The 25,836-nt window shown below is 43.1% G+C and overlaps 1 protein-coding gene across 1 annotated transcript in view; it reads right to left on the reverse strand.

The window, feature by feature from the left end:
- Positions 1–25,836, reverse strand: part of slc12a2 (solute carrier family 12 member 2) — a 253,622-nt gene that overhangs the window by 103,340 nt on the left and 124,446 nt on the right. Inside the window, exons 9-11 of the mRNA XM_078569009.1 lie at positions 25,620–25,747; positions 20,672–20,756; positions 18,543–18,697 (exon numbers count right to left, since the gene is read on the reverse strand). Coding sequence (XP_078425135.1) covers positions 18,543–18,697; positions 20,672–20,756; positions 25,620–25,747 — 368 coding nt within the window. The remainder of the gene's footprint in view (positions 1–18,542; positions 18,698–20,671; positions 20,757–25,619; positions 25,748–25,836) is intronic.

Below are 25,836 nucleotides of genomic sequence, written 5' to 3' on the forward strand. Positions count from 1 at the left end.
AGGAGTTACTGCCTTTACGTGAGAATGGAAAGAAATGGTCCAACTAAGTTTTGGGAAGAGAAAATTGCAGTGATGGAATATTTTGTTGTGGTTGGTGAAGCTGAAGGAGTCAAAAGGAAGTAGGGTCCAGCTCCACTCCAAAGATTTAAGCTCACAGTCTGACACTTGCAGTCCAATATTGAAAGGGCCCTGCAGTGATGTGCTATCTATCACATAAGACTTTAAGCAAGGCCTCATATCTCTGCTAAGGTGGGTATAAATGATCGCACAGCACTATTGAAAAAGCAGGAAAGCTCCCAATTATCCTGGCTAACACTGATCCCTCAACCACCGTCACTAAAGAATACGTATCCAATCACCAATCTGACTTTGCTGTGTGTACATTGGATTCCAGATTTGCATACATTTAAATTTAGTTAAACAACCACAAGATCAAAAGATATGATGGATGAGCAAGCTCATTAGTGCCATCTCATTTCAACTATACGGAAATACCTTACTCTCTCTCCTCCCTGCCCCCTCCACTTCCACAAATGCAGCATCCAATTGCTTCTTAAACAATTTTTGGGTTTTCACTTCAATAGCTTACACAGAATTCTATTCCAAATGCAAATCACTCTGAAGATCATTATTCTAATGTATATCCGAAGTACACTTATGCTGACTTCAAACCACCATCCCTTGTACTAACCTCACATTTTGTAGTATTTGATTCGCCTTTGACACCACCTTAACTGCCTTATACACATCTATAAGATTACTTCTTCAGAATAAAACCCAAGCTTTGCCCTGTTCTTTCCTCATAACTCAGATGCCAGGCACTAAGGATCAACCTCACAATTCCTCCTCTTTGCACTTCAACCAGCCTCAAATGTCTCCCTAGTTTCCTGGAAACCAGAATCTGACGACGCTATGCGATGTGTGATATCACCAGAGTACGGCATAGTTTGAACACATTTTCTAACCCATTTGTGCAGTTCAACAGTGTATTGCCTTTGCTGCCCCATAATGGTTGAACATGTTGAACACTGTGCACTAAGGCATCCAGGTACACTACAACATGCAGAGTAAAAGATAGGAATATACCACCATTTGCTGTAGTTTCTTGCAGTGCACATTCTTCCACCACTCGAAACACAAAATTTATAGGGAACCAGTTTCTTACTTTCCAAAACATTGTGGACAAAGATAAAATTGCTTTTGCCCCAGAGGACTGTGTAATGCATTTCTTTTGAAAGGGCAAGAAGTAGGGCTGAGTTCACACTGAAATTATTACTACAGCCTAATCTACAGCATGTGACCAGGTTAACATTGGATTAGCACCCTCGCCTGTTTTAACAGCAAATCTCTAAAACAACAGGCAACTGTACTTGAAGATTTTCAACATCTAGACAAATCTGACTGGCACATCACAGTCTAACAATGTCATATCAATGTCAAACTAAGGTTTGGCACAATGACATGATATGAATGCCCGCTTTCATCTAGATAACCCTTGCAAGTCTTATGACTGAAAAAACAAACACCCATTATTTGAAACTTCAATATTTATCACTTATTATTCAGCATTGACTTTTTTAAACTTGGAGTATAATGTAAGCATTCAAGAAATTGAGATGTTCATTGTACTGGAATTAAACTAAGCATTCCAATTATTTATTGTGTTACGTATTTTCAATAAAAACCTTTAACTTTATGCATTCAAATGGCTTTTCTTTGTGTCCATAGACTAGTAATGTTAAAACATTAGATTAGTAGTTTATTTTAAACACCATACAATCTCAGCTAAAGTTACAGCTGTTTCATTATTTCAATATATGAGAGATGGTGGCGTAGTGGTAATGTCACTGGACAAGTAATCTATTGGCCTATGCTAATTCCCTGGAGAGAGTAATTCAAATACTATCATGGAAGCAGGTGGAATTTAAATTCAATGAAACAATTCAGTTAACTGAAAACTAGTTTCAGTAATGGTGCCATGAAAATCAGTGAATGTCATAAAAAGCCATCTGGTTCACTAATGTCCTTCAAGAGAGGAAATATGCCATCCTTTCCCAGTCTGGCCTACATGTGACTCCAGATCCACAGAAATGTGGTTGCCTCTTAACCACCCCCCGAAATGGCCTCGCAAGCCACTCAGTTCAAGGGCAATTAGGCGGCTCACCACCACCTTTTCATAGGCAATTAGGGATGGGTAACAAATGTTGGTCTTGCCAGCACTGCTCACTTCCATTAAAGAATTTTTAAAAATCCAATTCACTTTTGGAAATTATTGAATCTGCTTCCACCACCCTTTCAGGTTGTGCCTTCAAGATCGTAACTTGTCGCTTAATTTCCCCCCACCTTTTGTGCTTATTGATGTGTCCAAATTCTCACATTTGATGTCATGGAATACGAGCATGGGAGAAAAAAATGACAAACTTCCATGTTTCCCTCATGACAGACAACATAGTTGGATATTTTTATTTAGCCACTATTGGAAATGACAAACCTACAACTACATGCAAGATCCTTAGCAGCTTTTCAAAACTTAAGAATGAATGTGAAATCCACCTCTCGTCAATATTATAAAGCAGAGAAGAAATAGTTTCCCAGCATCAGCTTAATTCAGTTGTACCATTTCTGTAAAATTCTGAAGGTTGCAGGATCAAGTCCAACTTTGGGACTCCTGCAGATAAATCTAGGCTGACACCATCCTTCTCACCTAGTGATTTCCTTGGATGTTAAAGCGCCTATGACCCTATTGAAAAACTCAATACTCCATTATGTGCCACCACCAAAAGAAACTGATAATAGCTAACTCATCTCATTACTGTTTGTAGGATTCTGCTAAGCTGTGATTGGCCTCCAAAATAGTCCAGGACATCTGGGGTATGTCAGTATTCCCTGGAAAGATCCTGAGGTGAAAACATTGAGGCCAGTGGTCACTTTCACAACCACTGGTAATGTATGGCCACTAGGTCAAGCAGGGAAGTCTTCTGTCGATATCTGGCAATAACAGTCTGCAGAAACACTGCTCTTCCAAGAGATAAAGAAAGCAGAGTGGCTGTTTGTAAATCCTGGTGATGTGGTTAGTGCCTCCTGCAATTCAGCCCCTCTACTACAACAGCACAATTTTGCTGCTGTGGATGGTGATGGCCTCCCTTCTGACGTACTGTCAAACATATCTAAGGCACTCCCATCCTGATCTTGTCAATTTGAAATCCTCAACAATTATAAATAAGATGCATCCACACAAGCACTCTCTGCCAGAGGGAAAAGAGATAGCAGCTGCAATTAGAGAGCTTTTATTCCAATGGGGCAACATTAAATACCCACTTAAATCACAGCTCAAACTCACGTACATGTTCCTGGTTAGTTTCCCAAGTCTCAGAAAAACAGTGTGGCTCAAAAACTTCGAGCCAAGTTAAAAGCAATTTAATAATGGCTTAATGTGTCCCAAAGACATAATTGCGCCAACGTGTATGCAGCCATAAATAATTAGGAAATCCTCAAATTTAATATGTCGCTCTCTCTCACACTGGCATTCAAATGCACTTCCATTAAAACCAGAAATGGGCACAGAGCTGAATTGCGTTCCTGCTCTTTCACATCAAGAAATAATTTTTACCCCACTACCCACTCTTGGGGTTAAAATTCCTCCCAATACTTCTCTTTCTAGCTCTCTCTCACTTATATCATCAGACCTCACCACATGGCAAAAGAAGATATGCAAAATCACAAAGTCAACAAGCAAGTCAGTTCATGGCACTCTTTCATTTTGTGCATTTCCATTCCTTCAGACAGCAATAAAAGCTTCATGTCCAAATTGCAGATAATATAAAGGGGTAATGCTAAAAATCAAAAGGTGGCATTTGCTCAGTTTGCATCTGTAAATTTTAGTGCAACAATGCCATGTTTTGTTCAACTTGATTTCTAAACTATATAATTTTATATTAACCACAATCACAAAAATAGGCAGTACAATTGTTGATATTTAACCAAATATTGGTCTTTAATGTATCTGTATTTCATGATGGGGTGTGGGTGTTGTAAATGCCAGATCTGTTCTGCTTGTTACATGACAACGCAGCACAAATATCACACCCTTAATCTTGACCATTTCTGCCAGTTGTATTTTAGCAACAACGCAAATACATAGCAGCAAGTAGATTACAGACTAAATGAAACTAAGGAAGTTAATAATTCAATTAACATAAAATGTATAGTGTCTAGAATTCCTCTCAGTCACAATGGAGAACCATCAATCCCAATTGGGGTGGGGAAACAATGCCATTTTTCCCAGATAGCATTGTTTTCTGAACTGCTGAGTGTCTAACACACATAAAAAACATTACTATTTATATGACTGAAGATCCCAACCCCTGCAGAAATAAATCTGCTTCCAAACAATCTCGAAGGCAAGCTAGCGTGAAAAGTACATAGATAAGAGATTATTTGTATTCGAGTGCAGAGGACTGTAGGGACCCATCCTTTCTACACCATATTTGGTACAGGTTGGCAGAGAAGAGACCTGGGTTCGTACATGGGTACTGCCAGAGTATAGTGCAGCCTGCCAGTACACACTACTGGTAAACATCTCTCAGCTTGTTAGCCATAACTATCTTGCCGGTTAGCCCTATAAAGCAACGCCCTATTTGGTGTCAAGTGGAAAAATCCCAAGCTCAGTGATAGGTCTATCCCTCCAAGTTTTAATAGTGCCTTGGTGTGTTGTTGACTCATGTATCCAATTGTCAAGTCTGCCACAGAAGATTGACTTGATTGTGATCCATCACCAGGCATGTCATCTTGAAGTCAACTAAGAACATGAGATTGGTGCAGGAGTAGAGTGTACAAGCCCCTCCAGCCTTCAATGTTATCCAATACAATCATGACTGATCATCTGCCTCAACTCCATCCATCCACCCACCCACTCCTTGTATCCCCCGACTTCCTCAGACCCCAAAAATCTGTCTACCTGCTTCAAAGATATTCAACCTATCTCTCTCATTCTTTCTCCTGCTCCCACCCTTCCCAAGGAAAGCAGTTATTAGCAGCAATTGGACAATCGGCAAGAACAGGCACTGAAACATGCCACAAACAATATTGTGATCAGCTCCCATCAGTCAGTCAGCTGTAAGCATATTTCCAGCTTTGCCCAATCACAATATACCCCAGTTACAGCTTCAGCAGCAGCTGCTTGCCTTTCTACAACAGAATCACGGTAGTGGCTCGGTTACACCTCTACTGACCGAGCTTGCCGAGTCCTAAAATGACATAGCTGCTAGACTGGGTCTGCGGCAGGTGGTGAGGGAACCAAAAAAAAGGGAAAAATATACATGACCTCATCCTCACCAACCTGCCTGGTGCAGATGCATCTGTCCATGACAGTAGCGGTAGGAGTGACCACCGCACACAGTCATTGCGGAGACGAAGTCCCGCCTTCACATTGAGGATACCCTCCATTGTGTTGTGTGGCACTACCACCGTGCTAAATGGGATAGATTTCGAACAGATCTAGCGACTCAAGACTGGGCATCCATGAGGCGCTTTGAGCCATCAGCAGCAGCAGAATTGTACCCAAATACAATCTGTAACCTCATGGCCCGGCATATCTCCCACTCTACCATTACCATCAAGCCTGGGGAGCAACACCAGGCATACCTAAAAATGAGATTTCAAAGTCATAGGGGTCTATAGCACAGAAAAAGGCCCATAGGCCCATCGAGTCTGCGCCAGTCAAACAAGTACCTAACTATTCTAATCCCATTTTCCAGCACTAGGCCCATAGCCTTGTATGCCATGGCATCACAAGTGCACATCCAAATACTTCTTAAATGTTATGAAGGTTTCTGCCTCTACCACCCTTACAGGCAGTGAGTTCCAGATTCCCACACCCTCTGGGTGAAAAAATTCTTCCTCACATCCCCTCTAAACCCCCTGCCCCTCACCTTAAATCTATGCCCCCTGGTTATTGATCCCTCCACCAAGGGGAAAAGTTCCTTCCTGTCTACCCTGCCTATGCCCCTCAATTTTATATACCTCAATCATGTCCCCCCTCAATCTCCTCTGCTCCAAGGAAAATAACCCCACTCTATCCAATCTCTCCTCATAACTAAAACTCTCCAGCCCAGGCAACATCCTGGTAAATCTCCTCTGCACTCTCTCTCGTGCAATCACATCCTTCCAATAATGCAGATTCCAGAACTGCACGCAATACTCTCGCTGTGGCCTAACCAGCATTTTATACAGTTCCAGCATAACCTCCCTGCTCTTATATTCTATTCCTTGGCCTGGTGAAGCTATAAAACAGGACTGCTTGCGTGCCAAACAGCGTAAGCAGCATGTGATAGACAGAGCTAAGCGATCCCACAACCAATGGATCAGATCTAAGCTCTGCAGTCCTGCCACATCCAGTCATGAACAGTGGTGGACAATTAAACAACTCACTGGAGGAGGAGGCTCCACAAAGATCCCCATCCGCAATGATGGAGGAGCCCAGCACATCAGTGCACAAGATAAGGCTGAAGCATTCGCAACAATCTTCAGCCAGAAGTGCCGAGTGGATGATCCATCTCGGCCTCCTCCAGAGGTCCCCAGCATCACAGGTGCCAGTCTTCAGCCAATTCGGTTCACTCCATGTGATATCAAGAAACGGCTGAAGGCCCTGGATTCTGCAAAGGCTATGGGCCCTGACAACATTCCGGCAATAGTACTGAAGACTTGTGCTCCAGAACTTGCCATGCCCCTAGCCAAGCTGTTCCAGTACAGTTACAACACTGGCATCTACCCGGCTATGTGGAAAATTGCCCAGGCACGTCCTGTACACAAAAAGCAGGACAAATCCAACCCGGCCAATTACTGCCCCATCAGTCTACTCTCAATCATCAGAAAAGTAATGGAAGGTCATCAACAGTGCTATCAAGTGGCACTTGCTTAGCAATAACCTGCTCACTGATGTCCAGTTTAGGTTCCACCAGCTCCTGACCTCATTACAGCCTTGGTTCAAACATGGACACAAGAGCTGAACTCCGAGGAGAAGAAATAGTGACTGCCTTTGACATCAAGGAAGCATTTGACCAAGTGTGGCATCAAGGAGCCCTAGCAAAACTGGAGTCAATGGGAATCAGGGGGAAAACTCTCTGCTGGTTAGAGTCACACCTAGCACAAAGAAGATGGTTGTGATTGTTGGAGGTCAGTCATCTCAGCTCCAGGACATCACTGCAGGAGTTCCTCAGGGTAGTGTCCTAGGCCCAATCATCTTCAGCTGCTTTATCAATGACCTTCCTTCCATCATAAAGTTAGAAGTGGGGATGTTCGCTGATGATTGCACAATGTTCAGCACCATTCACGACTCCTCAGATACTGAAGCAGTCCATGTCCAAATGCAGCAAGACCTGGACAATATCCAAGCTTGGGCTGACAACTGACAAGTAACATTCGCGCCACACAAGTGTCAGACAATGACCATCTCCAACAAGAGAGAATCCAACCATCGCCCCCTTATGTTCAATGGCATTACCATGAGTGAATCCCCCACTATCAACGTCCTGGGAGTTACCATTGACCAGAAACTGAACTGGACTAGCCATATAAATACTGTGGCTACAAGAGCAGGTCAGAGGCTAGGAATTGTGTGACGAGTAGCTCGCCTCTTGGCTCCCAAAGCCTGTCCACCATCTACAAGGCACAAGCCAGGAATGTGGTGGAATACTCCCCACTTGCTTGATTGAGTGCAGCTCCTACAACACTGAAGGAGCTGGACACCATCCAGGACAAAGCAGTCTGCTTGATTGGCACCACATCCTCAAACATTCACTCCCTCCACCACCAATGCACAATAGCAGCAGTGTGTACCATCTACAAGATGCACTGCAAGAATTCACCAAGGCTCCTTAGACAGCACCTTCCAAACCCACGACCACTACCACCAAGAAGGATAAGGGCAGGATATAGATGGGAACACCACCACCTGTAAGTTCCCCTTCAAGCCATTCACCATCCTGACTTGGAAATATATCACCGTTCCTTCACTGTCGCCGGGTCAAAATCCTAGAACTCCCTTCCTAACAGCACTGTGGGTGTACCTACACCATATGGGCTGCAGCGGTTCAAGAAGGTAGCTCACCACCACATTCTCAAGGGCAACTAGGGATGGGCAATAAATGCTGGCCCAGCCAATGAAGCCCACGTCCCGTGAATGAATATATTTTTTAAAATGCCATCGCCTGGATACACAATGCATTCTCATGCCAGCCTCCTGGTAAATCCTTCGGCAAGCTATCATTCCAAGAAAGTTTCCTTATAAGCCACACAACAGTCTTCTGCTTTCAGCATGGTGAAGAGATCTACGTAGGATGGTTTTCAGCAAGGCTACTTCACCTTGCATTCAGTTTGAACACTGGAACATTAAAGGGCTAAACAAAGACATGTGCCTGTTGAAAGTTCGACTCCCTTTGCAGAAAATTGAGCAACGGGTCTGTATAGGCTGTTAAATTCACTCTACAGCTTTTAGCTGGCTTGCACATATGGGCTAGGGCATGGTTCTCAACCTTTTTTGCTTCTGAGGTCCTCCTCCTGTGTTATAAAAATTCCAAGGATCGCCTGTAACACAGCACAAGTACTTTCTCTGTATAAAAATTGTACTTATATTTAAACTTAAATGTGAAACTCGTTGCTGATGCTGAGCAGCAATTCTTGTCAATATTTGGCAATATGTTCTACAAGCACATGTGCAGGTAACACAATGCAGCTGCACAGATCCCTGGAGCTTGAAAAAGCCTTTAAAGTACATCTGGTCATGAAGGGCAAATGCTTGGATATGGAAATAGGAAATGCTGGAAATACTCAGATCATGCAGTGTCTGTGGAGAAACAAAGAATTAACATGTTCTGACAGGAGATCAGTGGTCTGAAACATTGGCCTAAATTTTCCGGTCCTGCCTGCTGTGATAATCGTTGCGGGCAGGTTAGAAAAAACAAGGGCGAGAAACAAATGGGATCATAGTGCAAAATAAAGCTAAGATGACTAACAAGGTTAAAAAGACAAGCCTAAAGGCATTTTATCTTAATGTGTGGACCATTTGCAGTAAGGTAGATGAACAAACGGCGCAAATAGATATATATGGTTATGATGTAGTTGCAATTACGGAGACATGGCTGCAGGGTGACCAAGATGGGAACTGAACATCCAGGAGTATTCAATATTTAGGAAGGACAGACAAATAAGGAAAGGAGGTGGGGTAGCATTGTTAGTAAAGGAGGAAATCAATGCAATAGTGAGGAAGGATATTGGCTCAGAAAATCATGATGTGGAATCTGTTTGGGCGGAGATATGAAACACCAAGGGGAAGAAAACGTTGATGGGGGTTGCCTATAGGCCCCCAAACAGTAATGGAGATGTAAGGGAAGGTGTTAAACAGGAAATTAGAGACGCATGCAATAAGGGTACAACTGTAATCATGGGTGACTTTAATTTACATATAGATTGGACAAACCAAACTAGCAATAAAACTGTGGAGGAGGATTTCCTGGAGTGTGTGCGCGTGATGGTTTTTTAGACCAATACGTTGAGGAACCAACTAGAGAGCAGGCTATCCTAGACTGGGCATTGTGCAATGAGAAAGGATTAATTAACAATCTTGTTGTGCATGGTCCCTTGGAGAAGAGCAACCATAAAATGATGCAATTGTTCATTAGAATGGAGAGCGAAGAAGTTGAATCTGAAACTAGGGTCCTGAATCTAAATAAAGGGAACTACAGGGTATGAGGCACAAGTTGGCAATAATAGATTGGGGAACCTTACTAAAAGGGTTGACAGTGGATAGGCCATGGCTAATATTTAAGGAATGTATGCATGAATTACAACAATTATTCATTCCCATCTGGTGCAAAAATAAAACAGGAAAAGGTGGCTCAACCATGGATTACAGAAGAAATTAGGGATAGTATTAGGTCCAAAGAGGGAGCATATAAAATTGCCAGAAAAAGTAGCAAGCCTGAGGATTGGGGGCAGTTTAGAATTCAGCAAGTGTACAAAAAGATTGATCAAGAAAGAAAAAATGGAGTACGAGTGTAAACTTACAAGGAAAATAAAAACTGACTGTAAAAGCTTCTATAAATATGTGAAAAGAAAAAGATTAGCAAAGACAGATGTCGGTCCCTTGCAGTCAAAAACGGGGGAAATTATAATGGGGAACAAAGAAATGGCATAAAAATTGAACACATTTTGGTTCTGTCTTCACAAAAGAGGACACAAATAATTTCTCAGAAATGTTAGGGAACCAAGGGTCTAGTGAGAGGGAGGAATTGAAGAAAAACAGTGTTAGTAAAAAAAAATGGTGCTAGGGAAATTAATGGGGTTAAAGGCTGAAAAATCCCCAGGGCCTGATAATCTACATCCCAGAGTACTAAAGGAAGTGGCCCTGGAAATATTGGATGCATTGGTGGTCATCTTCCAAAATTCCAGAGACTCTGGAGCAGTTCCTACAGATTGGAGGGTGGCAAGTGTAACCCCACTATTTAAAAAAGGGAGAAAAAACAGAATTTCAGGACAACATCAGTAGTGGAGAAAGTGCTCGAATCTATTAACTAGCAGAATAGATAAAGGAAAACCAGTGGATGGGGTGTATTTGGATTTCAAACCAAAATATGTGTTCAATTCTTCTGCCATTTCTTTGTTCCCCATTATAATTTCCCTCATTTCTGACTGTAAGGGACCCAAATCTGTCTTCACTAATCTTTTTCTCTTCACATATTTATAGAAGTTTTTACAGTCAGTTTTTATTTTCCATGCAAGTTTGCTCTCATACTCCATTCTGTTAATACTCTATTCTGGTAACAGAACACTTGGAAAGCATTAATGGGGTTAGACAAAGTCAGCATGGGTTTATGAAAGGGAAATCATGCTTAACTAATCTACTGGAGTTTTTTTGAGGATGTACTAACAGAATAGATAAAGGAAAACCAGTGGATGTGGTGTATTTGGATTTCAAGGTGGTTTTGATAAGGTCCCACATAAAAGGCTAGTGGGCAAAATTAAAGCACATGGGATTCGGGGTAATGTACTGACATGGATTGAGAATTGGTTGACAGACCAGAAACAGAGTGGGAATAAATGGGTCTTTTTCCGGGTGGCAGGTGGTGACTAGTGGCGTACCGCAGAGATCGGTGCTTGGGCCCCAGCTATTCACGATGTTGGTCTTCTTTGCAAGAGGATTTGAGTTCAGAAGTAAGGATGTCTTACTGCAGTTATACAAGACTTGGTGAGACCACACCTGGAGTATTGCGTGCAGTTTTGGTCTCCCTACCTAAGAAAGGATATACTTGACACAGAGGGAGTGCAGCGAAGGTTCACTAGGCTGATACCAGGGATGGCAGGACTGTCATATGAGGAGAGATTGGTTCCACTGGGCCTGTATTCACAGAGTTTAGAAGAATGAGAGGGGATCTGATTGAAATGTTTAAAATTCTAACAGGGCTAGACAGACTGGGTGCAGGGAGGATGTTTCCCCTGGTTGGAGAGTCTAGGACCAGGGGAACAGTCTCAGGATACGGGGCAGGCCATTTAGGACTGAGATGAGGAAAAATTCCTTCACTCAGAGGGTGGTCATCATGTGGAATTCTCTACCACAGAAGGCTGTGGAGGGCGGGTCACTGTCGAGAAAGAAATTGATACATTTTTGGATATTAGGGGCATCAAGGGGTATGGAGAGAAAGCAGGAATAAAGGCGTTGATATAGAGGATCAGCCATGATCATATTGAATAGCGGAGCAGGCTCGAAGGACCGAATGGCCTACTCCTGCTCCTAGTTTCTACGTTTCCCAAATTTGACGGAGCAGCGAGAGGTCCATCGACTTCAGGCAGGAATTTCCCATCCCTCTTCTCTTCACGGATTCTGTCCGACCTGCTGAGTATTTCCAGCATTTTGTGGTTTTTTTTTAAATGTCGGATTTCCAGCATCCATTGTATTTTGCTTTTGCATAAAATGTTTGGTTATATCTTGCCTATCACAGGCTTAATCTTCTTTGGTACTTTGGTCTCTTTCGCATTTCTTCAGTGACAGCAAATATCTTTCACACTTACTCAACGTGAGCGTGAAGGATTGCAGACATGCTGCAATTGACACCCATAGATATAAAAATCAAACAACTGAGGCAGATGCCCCTCATGAATTCCAATTTATGTTTCAGTACCAGGGTGGAAGCTCTGGGCAAAAAATCCAAGGATTGCTTGATAATGAAGGGGAAAAAAGAAAATTGAAATACACCAGAAACAGGTTAAACAATTTCCTATAAGGCCTTAAAAGTTCATAGCACAGAATGGTGCAGTTTAACTTATGTTTTATCAGCTCTTTGCCACACAATCAGTCCAAAAAACAAAATCCCACAGCCTAGTTCTCGACTCATGTCCCAGTAACTTCTTCCATTTCAATAATTTATTACCTCCCTTTACCAACTGCAATGGTTTCTTTGTCCTTTCTATAATGGAAATATCTGTAAGAATTGTACTGTTCCTTCCTTTTATTACTTAACAACAAACATGGATTTTATCATAACTCAGCTCTCCACAACATCCTTATATTCAAGGGCAGTGATGTTTCACTAACCCAGCTACCCAACTTTCCTGAAAAAGTTAGGGCCAGAAATATATTCCCAGTCCTGTGGCTTTTATAGCTACACTATATTCCTTCATAGCTATTAACTCATTTAACTCTTAATTGTTTTGAACACTGAATTCACATACCTCACAAGTCTTTTGGAATTCTGACCTTTATTCTTCATCCCAGTTTAATTATTTCGCTCTTTCATTTCTCTTGCTCCTTCTATTTTATCTCTATCTCATCCTGTTTCTTTCACTTTCTCCTAATTTTCTCACTTTTATTTTTAAAAAACCCTTTGCTTCCATTCTAATGCCCTTATTAATCCTACTCTCCCTCTCCAATCTCAAAATCAAACTCTCCCCACCCACCTTCCAAATTAAATCTTCCACCGCTGCTCTACTTGCCCTTTCCGCAAGGACATTAGTGAATGTTATCCCTTTGGGATAGCTTTTTTAAATTCCAATAATATCCATAATGCCATAAAAATGTGAACTCTTCGCTCCTGTACCAGCCCATCAACCACACGTTGACCTACCTAATCTTTCTCTCTAACCAGTTAATGTATGGTGCAGGAAGCAATCTAAACATTACTACATGTGGAGGTTTTGTTTTCCCATTGAAAGCCTACCCTTTTAAACTATCTTCTATGGTGTTTCATCTTTAGCATGGAGCAAATCAGTGAAGTTTTCAGGTTCATTAGATTTTTAAAAAAATATAAAATACTGTTTGTAGCAACCAACCGTCCATTTGCAATGAGTGGTTTGCTTCACAGACCAGATTTCAACTAGCAACTAAAATTTGTACAGAATTCACATTAAAAATAAGGATGATTAAACATAACCTTTAATGTACAGTACTTTGAAGTTATTCCACATCAACACCAATTGTTTTGCAATGAACCTCAAAGCAATTCAGTCTAGCAAAATAAATTAAACCAAAGAAAAAACTATTCAACATGAAAGCATTTCAAAATTAATAATTGTCAGAGCCATTACATAAGTAGACTGTTGTCCCTCCAATGTTTCTACACCATCTACAAAACACATAATAGCAATAGTAGCACCGACAGAAAACAATAGATTGCAATTCCAACCACTATTTCATCAATTTACAATTCATTAACCCTATAAACAATTTACTTTAGAATTTGAGAACACAAAAAGATTACTGGTCAAGCTTTTTAAGAGAGTATTAACTTTAATATAGCAAACATAATGCTTTAGCTTGTGTCAGGAAATAAAGCCTCCACAGAAAATGGAATATGCAAGAGACATTGCTGTTTTTGGAAGTTCATGGCTAGCATGTCATGTTGGTCCTACCACCTGCTCCACTCTGCTGTTTTACACTTCTTCAACTAAAGGACACATCAGGGCTGCAAACTTATAACAAGAGGGGGAAAAGAAATTGGATAAAGTTCGATAACACCATGAGTGATTTACACGTGTCTGCACATCACAATGCAGGCAGCACACAAAGCTTGCAGTGCCTATTCATTGAAATGATAATAGTGGACAGCCCAACAGTAAATGCATTGCTGAGTGGCTGCAACATCTAAGTGGCCAGAGACAGGCATAGCTGCACACCCATACTCCCATAGGGAAGACTGTGCTAGCCATCATTAGCCTGCCACAGCCATTGACAGTGACAGTAAATTCCTCCCTAACTCATCTTCTCATTTTCCATTTCCCCCTCATCCCACAAAGTCTTCTGATATACAAGCTGTAGATGGCATAAGCACAAACATTTTACGTTCCCCAGCTCCACCCCCTCCCGCACTTCAATCTCCCCCTGCGGCTCTTTTTAGATACCCAAGGGCTGCCACCTGGCCAAGAACAGATGTGGGAGTGTGAAATACAAGAGAAGCAGGACACGGATGATGAATAAATGCCGTCACTTAATCTCGCACATGAGACCACCACCACAAATGCTGACACAGTATAAACATAAAGGTACCATAGAGGTGAGGTCTGCATGTGGTGAGTCACTAGGCACAAGTGGGCTGTAGCCAGTGTAAGGGGAAAAGGGTAGTGCAGATGCTAGCTCAGAATGCAAAGTCACGCAAAGTTTTGCTGCAGTGAACTCAGATGTGGACTTTGGCAGCCTTCCAAAAACGCTGATGGACATGCACAATGAAATGCTTGGTACATTAGCAGGCCTGCCAGAAAGCCTGATATTGCTATCAAAGAGTACGGCGGAGTCCAGGATCAACCTTACACATGACTTTGCACAGAGCTTGGAAACCATCCTTTCCAGTGTGGAAGTGGCGACCAATTCCATGACAGCACTTGTGAATCAGACCATAATGTAACATCTGACAGCTCATGTCTCAGCTTTCATTGTAGCAGGAGAAGCCACAGGAGATCTGTTTGCTGTCATGCAAGCAAAACATGCCATAATGGTTGCAGATAACATTAAAGACAGCTTGCAAGATCTCTCAAGAACCTAGCAATTTTTTGCCCGACAGATGACTAGGATTGCTGAGGAATCGCTCGGGCAATGCGGCTAAAGCATGTAGCTCTTGCTTCCCCACCCCATTCCTCACTGCAAGCTCTCGCCACTGCCTTCTATCAGCCAGCCTAGACAGTCGTTATGCTTGGGTGGTATAGTCTGAAGGCAGGCATTCCAGGCTCAGAGTTGCTCGAGACTGTCTTGCAAGGCCAATTACAGGCTCCCGTAATGAAAGTCAGCAGCCTTCCACCAGCCATGCTGCAGCCACTGGAGCAGCACTGGCTAGGCAAAGGCACCCACAAAACAGTGTTATGTTTATGTCCCATGGGGGTCAACAAACCAAATTTATCAAACAATCCCAATGAGGAAACCAAATGGACAAAATTTCACTTTTTATAAGTTTTACTTTAACAATTAAATCAGAAATTAAACATGAATTAACAGATTCCCATTCAACAGCAGCTCCAGCACAGCCCATGTTCCACAGGTGCAATTTCTTCAATAATAGGGCATACTTTCCAAAATCTATTCAGCTCTGCTCATGTCAGTCTTGGCTGTGTGGATAACTGTACCTGACCCACCAGTTAACCTCACACCGTCTGACCAATTCTGGTCATTCACTTACTTCAAAGTAAACAAAATGTTGGCAGCACCTTTGCTTTTGCTTCAGAACTTTCTTAGCTTAGCCCCTAGATCCAGTCTTTGGGTTCCCCTTTTCCAATTTAATTTCAACTGTAATATCTCCATAAGAGATGGATCCTTCAAATGGCCAATAGCGCACACCTTTTCTCAGCCTGGAATACTCTCTTGTTTCTGCATACAAGTAGTTAGTGTGCTACTGGGCTCAAACTCAATGCCCCAGCAGCATCTCATTGCCCAGCTGCTCCACATATCCACTTTACTCCAGTTCCCTGGCTGTGCCCTGAGCCATCCATCGTCACACTCTTACTTCTTGGACCCCCCCCCAATTCCTCGATGCGTTGAGTCAACAATCACCGCTCACCGCCTTCTCTCATGCCAAAACCAATCACATGGGCTGCTTCTTGTGCCATTTCCCCACGCAGGCACATTGCTGCCTCTCACCGAGCTTGGGCTGATGTCTCTCAGGGCCCAGTCCCAGAGCGCTCTCCCAAGGTTCACCCCTACACATTGAAGCAGTGGCCTGTAGCCATGGAAACCAATCACTAACAGCAGCCTTTCCAACACCCAGCTCAGGCTCACACAGGTCAGGGGCCAGATCAGAGACCTGGGTGCCATGCACAACATTTCCCCACTCCATTACCGTTGATTCCATCACAGCAGGCACTCAAAATACACAAGGGTGATTAATTGACCTGGCTTTTCTATAGGGTATTGGATGTTTGTTCAATAATTTTGTATGTAATGGTTATTTTGCAGTAGGTTTTATTTCAGCATTGTGGCCAAGAGGGTGCTGCGATGGTCAATGGCAGAGGGAAGGTAAGGTGTGACTGTTGTAGAATGGGGATTTCAGGCTGTGCTCAGTGAACTCCCAGCTGAATGAGGTGACTACAGACAGTCCACCTCGAAAGAGAATATTCTGATCCTCTCCCTTGCTTCTTCTCCTCCTCCTCGTTGCTGTGTCCCTGGTGACAGGAGCTGTGTGTGCCCTCGTGATGTCGATGTTATACAGGGCACAGCGGGCCACAACACAAGTCCGAAATTTACGTTACAGAAGACAGCCATTTGGTCCATCATGCCCACATGGGACCAAAAAAAAAGCTACACAGCCTAATCCCACTTTCTAGCTCTCGGAACAAAGCCTAGTAGGTCACAGCAGTTCACATTCACAACTCAAGTGCTTTGATATCAGCGAGATGGGTATGCCTGCTTCTCAGAGATTTTCTATCCTTGGTGTGATGTTCAACAATGACACTTGTAAATCATTCGATATGAAAGTCAGTATTTCTTGTTTTTCAAGGGAAACTGGGCGGAATTGCAGAATGTGGCTCCCCAGCTCCTCTCTCACACCCTCAAAAAAAACACCTGTGAAATCAGTCTGATAAAGCAGTGACCTTGCAGAGCCACTTGTGGAGGCCAGATGGCCTGAGACCATTGTTCCTGACCACACTTCTGAGATTATGAGAATTCAGTCTACTGATTTTGATCTCTCTTGCAAATTTCCTTTTTTAGTCTTTTTTTTCTAGTACTTATTGTTTTGTCACCCTGTGCTGTTTTTGTATCTTTCCCATTTTCCAGGATCTGTGCTATTTATTGCATTTTGGTATGCTTTTTCTTTTAGTCTATGTTGCCCTTTACCTCTTTCAATACTATTCCACAGACCTCTGCTGAAATCTGGCTGTCTAGATTGCTGCGATCCAAAGATGCCAGTTTGAGAGCAGCTGTTTTAAAGGTTACTCTAGGCTAAAGTTGTACACTCCAGTCTGCACATCAAAAACAACAGAAGCTACAGGAAGATAAAGGAAAACAAGAGAAACTTGGCAATTTCATCTGATTGGAAAAATGACAACAAGATTGTAAAGTTAAGCCATAAAGCTGCTTTCTTAATTGAGATCTTAGTCCATCAGAATTGATTTACAGACATAATCATTTATGTAAAATGTTGGCAGCTAGGCCCTAATGAATATGTCTTGTCTAACTAAACTAATCAAATTATTTGAATTAAATATTTTATTGGATTAATATTTCAATGCATGGCTGCATATTGCCAATATGCTGAACGCACTGAGGATTTCAGATCAGCCATGATCTCATTGAATGGTGGAGCAGACTCAATGGGCCGAATGGCCTACTTCTGCTCCTACGTCTAATGGTCAACAGGCCAGTCAGTTGCAACCATATTATAACACTACTGCATGTAGAAGGACTTGACAAAATCTAGTGCTCAGACTACCTGAATTAATGCAGCTGGAAATTGCGACTAAAATAACGCCAGTTTGCAATACTGTGCCTACTGATCGGCGGCAGGTTCCTCTTTTAATTGACTCAATTTTCACCAAAATCACCTGTGGGCCAGCATGCACCACCATAGCGATCAGTCGCTACAGCAGCTTGGCAACAGGTGCCAATACCAAAAAACAACAACCCACAACGACATCTGATAACTTCATATGTGGCACTTGTGGCAGAAGGTGCCTCGCACGGACTGATCTCTTCAGCCATCAGCAATACTATATAATATGAAGCTACCCAATCCCCAACAGATTTGATTTGGTGCATGCCCATCATTACACATTGATGGAAGGATGCTAATGACAACAACTCAATTTTAAAATTCGCTATTTTTTTCCATTTCAAGTCAACAGTCAAGGCTTATAAGACTCCCAATACTCTTTAACTTATCTCTGGAATTGGATGCTATCCAGGAACACCAACTCCTAATGGATTATGATTCACCATCAGGACTCAGTGAAATGCCAAGGAGCCTACCAGCATAGGTTGTTAAAAATCAAATACAATTTCCTGACAAATTAACCAGGACAGTACACATTTAAAAAAAGGACTCAAAAGATCAGTCTCATTTTTTTTCCCTCACCTGGAAGTCATTCATTAAACCATACGAGCATTTATTTGTGGCACAAGAGGAAAAATTGAAGCCCAGTTTACAGGCTGCGGTAGTGCAGTTAGTCACTGTTCCAGGAGGGATAGCATCAGTAAGATTCCCAGTAGCATCACGTACAATACAGGAACCTGGCGGAATAAAAATTGGAAAATTAAGTACATGCTGGCTGGTGTTATGGACTGAATTACCTCTAAAATCTTTATTCCTGCTCCCCATCTCATTTCAAGATATTTTGCTAAAGATACAAAATTACAGTGCTGAAGATTCTGAGTAAAAAACAGCTAACGAAACATTTCTTCACTCCTGTCCATGGAAGAGTTTTAAGTTTGCAATATTGAAACACTTAAATAAATGTAGTCATCTTTGGAAGGTGAATTGAACCTGTCCCTTTAAGATAGACTCAATAGATAGAAAGTGACATTTCTGGTATTGCATTTAGTTAACAATTAATTTAAAAATAAAAATGCACACGTTTCTGAAAAACAATGCAAAGTTAAATGAATTTCATAAAAATCAAAATCAATTGAATGTTAAAGTTTAAAAAAAGGCATCCATCCTAGCATTATTTAAGCAACCTATTTATTAAAGCCTTTTAGCTCATCTTTTATGATGCAACTAAAAATGTGCTCACCTGCGTTTAACAGTCATATGATTTATCATTTTTTTTATTAAAAATGCTTTTTGTTACTCAATCCTTGATTAACCATCCCCAAATACATCAAAGCACTGCAGTAACATCTTACAAACTCAGGAGACAAAGTTAAAAATTAAGTGGTTTTGTTTTAATTGTACAAGAAATTTCCAATTTAGATATTAAGATTCCTCAATATATTGTTTTTGAAGATTGGTTGTTTCCTGACCAGCAAGAGTTTCATTTTGAGCCTTTCCAGCTGAAGCAGTCTCTATCATAAATCAATGCTTCAGCACTCTTAAAATAGACCAGCAAGAACACTAACATTTCAAACCTCACAGCTTTTACATCATACAGAAAAAAAACCCTGTTTATCAATGATGTTTCAGATCTCAGCAGTGGTCAATCCTCCCCCATGATGACAGCCATTAAACCACAGCAATCTCGTACTGAGTTGAGTGTCCCAGGAGAATGGTGAGAACCATTCATTTTGTTGGTTATTTTACACAAAACTATTTAGTATACAAGAATTCTCATCATCAGGAGGTGCATTTTCTTCTCCTTAAGGTTACAAATTTTGGCGATTATAAATGCATTTTGCCATCATGAAATCTTGTGCAGATTATTCTAGGGGTCAATATTCCAGGTTTCATTGTAAATTTCATTGTTTTGCTATTCACACCCATTAGCAGGCTGCAATACTAATGAAAGAATGTGGAGTGTTGTAGGAGTTAATTATCAACTGTTCAACAGAATTTTCTGAGGTTTTACAGAGTGATGGTTGTATCAATTCCCTAATGAGATTACTGAGTCAAAAAAAAAGGTCCTGGGAAGAGGTCACACTGATAAACATTTCTCCGTCTTTTACTTCAAAAAGTTAACTCCGAACTCCTACGTACAGATTGTTTACTAATGCATGATATACAAAAGACAAGCACTTTTCAAGACATAGATGCTCACTAGCATAAAAATGATAAATCCATGATTAAAAATTTTTTTAAATCTGCAGTAACTAAAAAGTTTTGGAAACAAGAATTTACAGGATACAGGAAATAACCACAATTAAACAAATGTCACAAATCTACTCTGTCTGATTAATATAAAACCCATGGTCTTGTTAATAAATTAAGGAAAAGATTTTTCTCAACTTTAGGTTGAAAAGAGAAAAAAAATACATAGCGGATGAACCAGCCACTGCAAACAATTCCAACTCATCATAGGTAAAAAGGTCATAACCTGGCAATTTTAAAGAAACACTCCATTAGTACCCTCACTATTCTTGGTCACTGTCTTGCCATAATAGTCGTTCTGCAATCTACTTTTGAATGGGATTTAGAATTATAAAATACAAGAAAAGCATTATAAAATTGAAAACAAAGAAACCAATTGCAAAGCCAATATGGAAACACTGATTTTTAATTGTTACAGCATCTTTAATTTAAAAGATTATGAACAGATGGAGAACCCTTACCTGTAGAAATGGCAGCTCCTGCATAGACTATTGTGGTGATTAAAATAGCCAAGAGTGTGCCTTTAGGTATGGCTGATTGCGGATCCTTTGTTAAAAAAAAAAGTTACATTTTTTAAAAAAATATGTATTTCTTCACAAGCTTATTTTTCCCTTTGTTCTCCCTAGTACTAAAACTGCTGTACAACTATTTTATGGCAACATTTGTTCTCACAAAGGATTGGTATGCAAGAACAGAAGATTTTAATGATTGAAATTAGCACCATATATAAATTGAGAAAATTCAAGTGTCTAGAATCAGAATTGGTAAATCTAATTAGAAGACAGCTCCATAGCTCAGTGCCTAATGGAGATTACAAGAGGCAGTGCACATCTTGACCTGAGGGACAGGGACCAGAGTGCTAAATCCAGATTAACATGATCTGGACCCAATTAAATCCATGACGATGACTAAGGGTTTATGACTTCAAAAAGAGCTAAAATAAGACAGGAAGGAAACATTAAAACAAAAGGAGGAGGATACTTCCGTTGAAGAGAAAAGGAGCAGAGTTAAATGAATAATACTATGCATGCAAGATTAGTACATGTCCAAGATCAGCAATTTCAGGCAACATGAAAACAAATTTAAATGTATTAAGAAGTCAAAAAAAGTGAAAAGAAAATGTTACATAACATATGGGGAGAGAGTAGGAGGGGGCTCAAGGAGACAAATATGATCATGCAAAAACAAGTTGAAAGGGCATAGTACTCCAAAAAAATGGATAAATGCAAAGAAAAATGACAGTAAATATTTCTCAGTACTGCAAAAGCAAGATGATTGCCAAAGAATAAATGAGAACGTTAAAATCAAATACACAAACAGGTGAAGAGCAACATAGTAAATATTCAGAACGATGTCTTCCATTAAGCATTCAAACTAGAATATGCCTTGCTGAGGAGTGGGCCGGGGGCCGGGGCAGGCGGAGCGGGCCGGGGGCCGGGGCAGGCGGAGCGGGCCGGGGGCCGGGGCAGGCGGAGCGGGCCGGGGGCCGGGGCAGGCGGAGCGGGCCGGGGGCCGGGGCAGGCGGAGCGGGCCGGGGGCCGGGGCAGGCGGAGCGGGCCGGGGGCCGGGGCAGGCGGAGCGGGCCGGGGGCCGGGGCAGGCGGAGCGGGCCGGGGGCCGGGGCAGGCGGAGCGGGCCGGGGGCCGGGGCAGGCGGAGCGGGCCGGGGGCCGGGGCAGGCGGAGCGGGCCGGGGGCCGGGGCAGGCGGAGCGGGCCGGGGGCCGGGGCAGGCGGAGCGGGCCGGGGGCCGGGGCAGGCGGAGCGGGCCGGGGGCCGGGGCAGGCGGAGCGGGCCGGGGGCCGGGGCAGGCGGAGCGGGCCGGGGGCCGGGGCAGGCGGAGCGGGCCGGGGGCCGGGGCAGGCGGAGCGGGCCGGGGGCCGGGGCAGGCGGAGCGGGCCGGGGGCCGGGGCAGGCGGAGCGGGCCGGGGGCCGGGGCAGGCGGAGCGGGCCGGGGGCCGGGGCAGGCGGAGCGGGCCGGGGGCCGGGGCAGGCGGAGCGGGCCTGGGGCCGGGGCAGGCGGAGCGGGCCTGGGGCCGGGGCAGGCGGAGCGGGCCTGGGGCCGGGGCAGGCGGAGCGGGCCTGGGGCCGGGGCAGGCGGAGCGGGCCGGGGGCCGGGGCAGGCGGAGCGGGCCGGGGGCCGGGGCAGGCGGAGCGGGCCGGGGCAGGCGGAGCGGGCCGGGGGCCGGGGCAGGCGGAGCGGGCCGGGGCAGGCGGAGCGGGCCGGGGGCCGGGGCAGGCGGAGCGGGCCGGGGCAGGCGGAGCGGGCCGGGGGCCGGGGCAGTCGGAGCGGGCCGGGGCAGTCGGAGCGGGCCGGGGCAGGCGGAGCGGGCCGGGGCAGGCAGAGCGGGCCGGGGGCCGGGGCAGGCGGAGCGGGCCGGGGGCCGGGGCAGGCGGAGCGGGCCGGGGCAGGCGGAGCGGGCCGGGGGCCGGGGCAGGCGGAGCAGGGCGGGGAGACAGACAGAGGGAGGGAGAGGCAGAGAATGCAATCGGATAAATACATTCCAGGATACACTGGGATAATTGCACAAACGAGTGGTATGCCACAGGTATCATCACTGTGTCCTCAAACTTTTTACAATGTATATCAATGTCTTGGATGAAGAAACTGATGGAATAGCTGCTAAATTTGCTGATGATACAAAAATACCTAGGAAAGTAAGTTGTCAAAAGGACATAAGGAGTCTACAAAGGGACATAGATAGGTTAAGTAAGTGGTGAAAAGGTCTTGCTAATGAAGTATAATGCAGACAAATGTGAAATTATTCAATTTGGCAGGAAGAGTAAAAAAGCTTATTATCCAAATGGTGAGAGATTGCAGAGCTCATATTCAGAGGGATCTGGGTGTCCGAGTGCATGAATCACAAAAGGTTAGTATGCAGGTACAGCAAGTAATTAGGCAAGCTAATAGAATGTCATCAATTATTGAGAGAGGAAATGAATACAAAAGTAGGGAGGTTATACTTTAGTTGTACAAGGCACTGGTGAGACCACATCTGGAGAATTGTGTGCAGTTCAGAGAAGGTTTAGTGGACTAATACCAGGAATGAGCAGGTTGTCTCATGAGGAAAGGCTGGACAGGTTAGGCTTGTATCCACAGCAGTTTAGAAGAGCAAGAGTCGACTTAATTGAAACCTTAAGATCCTGAGGGGTCTTGACAGGGCGGATATGGAGAGGATGTTTCCTCTTGTGGGAGAATCTAGAACTAGAGGTCACTCTTTTAAAATAAGGTGTCGCTCATTTAAAACAGAGCTGAGGGGAAATCTTTTTTCAGAGGGTTGACACTCTTTGGAACTCTCTTCCTCAAAAGGCAGTGGAAGCAAGGCCTTTGAACACTTTTAAGGCAGAGCTAGATAGATTCTTAATTAACAAGGGGGTGAAAGGTTATCTGGGGTATGCAGAAATGTGGGATTGAGGTATCAGATCAGCCATGATTTTACTGAATGGCAGAGCAGGTTCAAGAGGCCTATTCCTAATTTGTACATTCGTATAAGACTGCGTGCGTGGGGGGGCGCGACGCAGCATGTGAGAATTCAGGGCTTGTAAGTCCTAAGCTAGACAAAGGGGCTTAAAATAAACCATTTCCCAGAATGTGTTTATCCCATTGTGTTCAGACTAGGAAATAGTTGCAATAATCATTCTGAATTAGTCATTGGACACTGGTGAGGTATTAGTAGATTGGGAATAAAGTAACATATTTGTCTATTCCCCAAGTTTTAAAATAGACAACAATTTTTTTTCTATTAACAGTAGAATTTTCCAAGTCACTTCACTGGAGTATTGTCAGATAAAATTTGACAGCGAGCCACAGGTAAACAAAAGTTTGGCCAAAGAGGTAGGTTTTGTAGAGCACCTAGAGGAGAAAGAGCCAGAAAGGCAGAAGATTTTAGGAGCAGGATTCCAAAGTTTAGAACCTAGGCAGCTGAAGGCACAGCATTACTGCTGCAGTGAAGAAAATTGGGAATGTACAGGAGACCAGAGTTGCAGCTGAGTAGAGATCCTTGGCGAGATTGTCAGTTTGGAAAAGATTAGAGATAGAAAACGAGCAAGGCCGTGAACAAATTTAAACACAATGGCGAGAATTTTAAAATCAAGGTGTTGTCAAACCAGGAGCCAATGTGGATCAGCAAGCACATGGATAGTGTGAGAGTGGAACTTGGTCAGAGTTCAGATATGAATAATATAATTTTGGACAAACTGAAGTATACAGGGTGCAGTGGCGGAGGCAGGCCAGAAGAGCATTGGAATAAGCAAGTCTGGAGCTAACAAAGGCATTGGTGACTGAGGCAAGGGCAGAGACTGGTAAAGTTACAAAGTTGGAAGTGGGCAGTTTTGGTGATGGAGAGGACATGGGGCCAGCAGCTCAGCTCAGGGTCAACTTGTTCACAACCTTGCTGTTCTGTCAGGTTCAGCCTCAGACTATTGCCAGGACAAGGGATGGAGTCCGTGACTACAGAACAAAGGTTGTGATGCAGACCATAGACAATGGCTTTCGTTTTCCCAATATTTAATTGGAGAAAGTTCTGCTCATCCAGTACTGAATATTTGACTAGTAGTGTGACAAATCAGAGGCAGTGAAAAAAAGTATCGAGAGTGGTGGTTGCAAGGTACCATCGCATGTCGTCAGCATACATGTGAAATCTGATGTTGCTGTGCAGCATCATGTAGATGAGAATTAGGAAGCAGCTGAGGACAGATCCTACAATTCACAGAAATAACTGAGAAGTGCAGGAAGAGAAGCCCCACGACAAGACATTCTCCGAGTATGACTGAATAGATGGGAATGAAGCCAGGCGAATGGGAATCCCACCCAGTTGGTTAACAGAAGAGAAACACTGCAGGAAGGTACTGTGATCAATTGTGTCAAATGCTGCTGAAAGATAGAGAAGGTTGAGGAGGGATGATTCATCATAGTCAGAGACATAAAGGATGTCATTTGTGACATTGATAAGGGACATTTCATTACTGTACTGGGGGCAGAAACCTACTTTGATATGTTCAAACATTGAGTTGTGGGAAAGATGGGCATGGGAGTCAGCCTGCTGACAGTGAGTACAGCTTCAGATGAGCTCAGTTCATTGGCTCAAAACTTTGTGCAACAGTAACAATAATTGCATTTAAATGGCATCTCTAACATAGTAAATTGCCCCAAGGCACCTTGTGTAAATGTAATCAGGTTAAAAATTGACACCAAGCCAAATATTGTTGACTAGAAAAGGTTTCCAGAAAGCAGGAAGTTCAAAACAAGGAGATATGTTTCTGCAAATCTCTCTGAAAGTTAACAGCTCCGCAGGTGAATCACAAATGGTAACTGATTTTGAAAAATATACAAGGAAGTATCAAATACATGCTCAAGGACAATACTGAATTTCACAAATAACAAACCCTTTTCTATACATAAGCAAACACTTACTGCAAGATCACCAGAGATGTTTGCTCCAGCAAGAATACCAGTAGCAGCAGGGAAGAAAATAGCAAAGACAGAGAAGAAACCTTCTCCTTCTCTAAAATCTGGCCCAAAGTTTTCAGAAAATATATCACCTGAAATAAAAATGCAAAGATTGTAATTATTATTTTACGAAATAATTTTACCAAAATACTTCTGTGTTAAGCTACCATGCCAATACAAT

Source organism: Cetorhinus maximus, chromosome 2, assembly GCF_964194155.1.
Source record: "Cetorhinus maximus chromosome 2, sCetMax3.hap1.1, whole genome shotgun sequence".
NCBI lineage: Eukaryota > Metazoa > Chordata > Chondrichthyes > Lamniformes > Cetorhinidae > Cetorhinus > Cetorhinus maximus.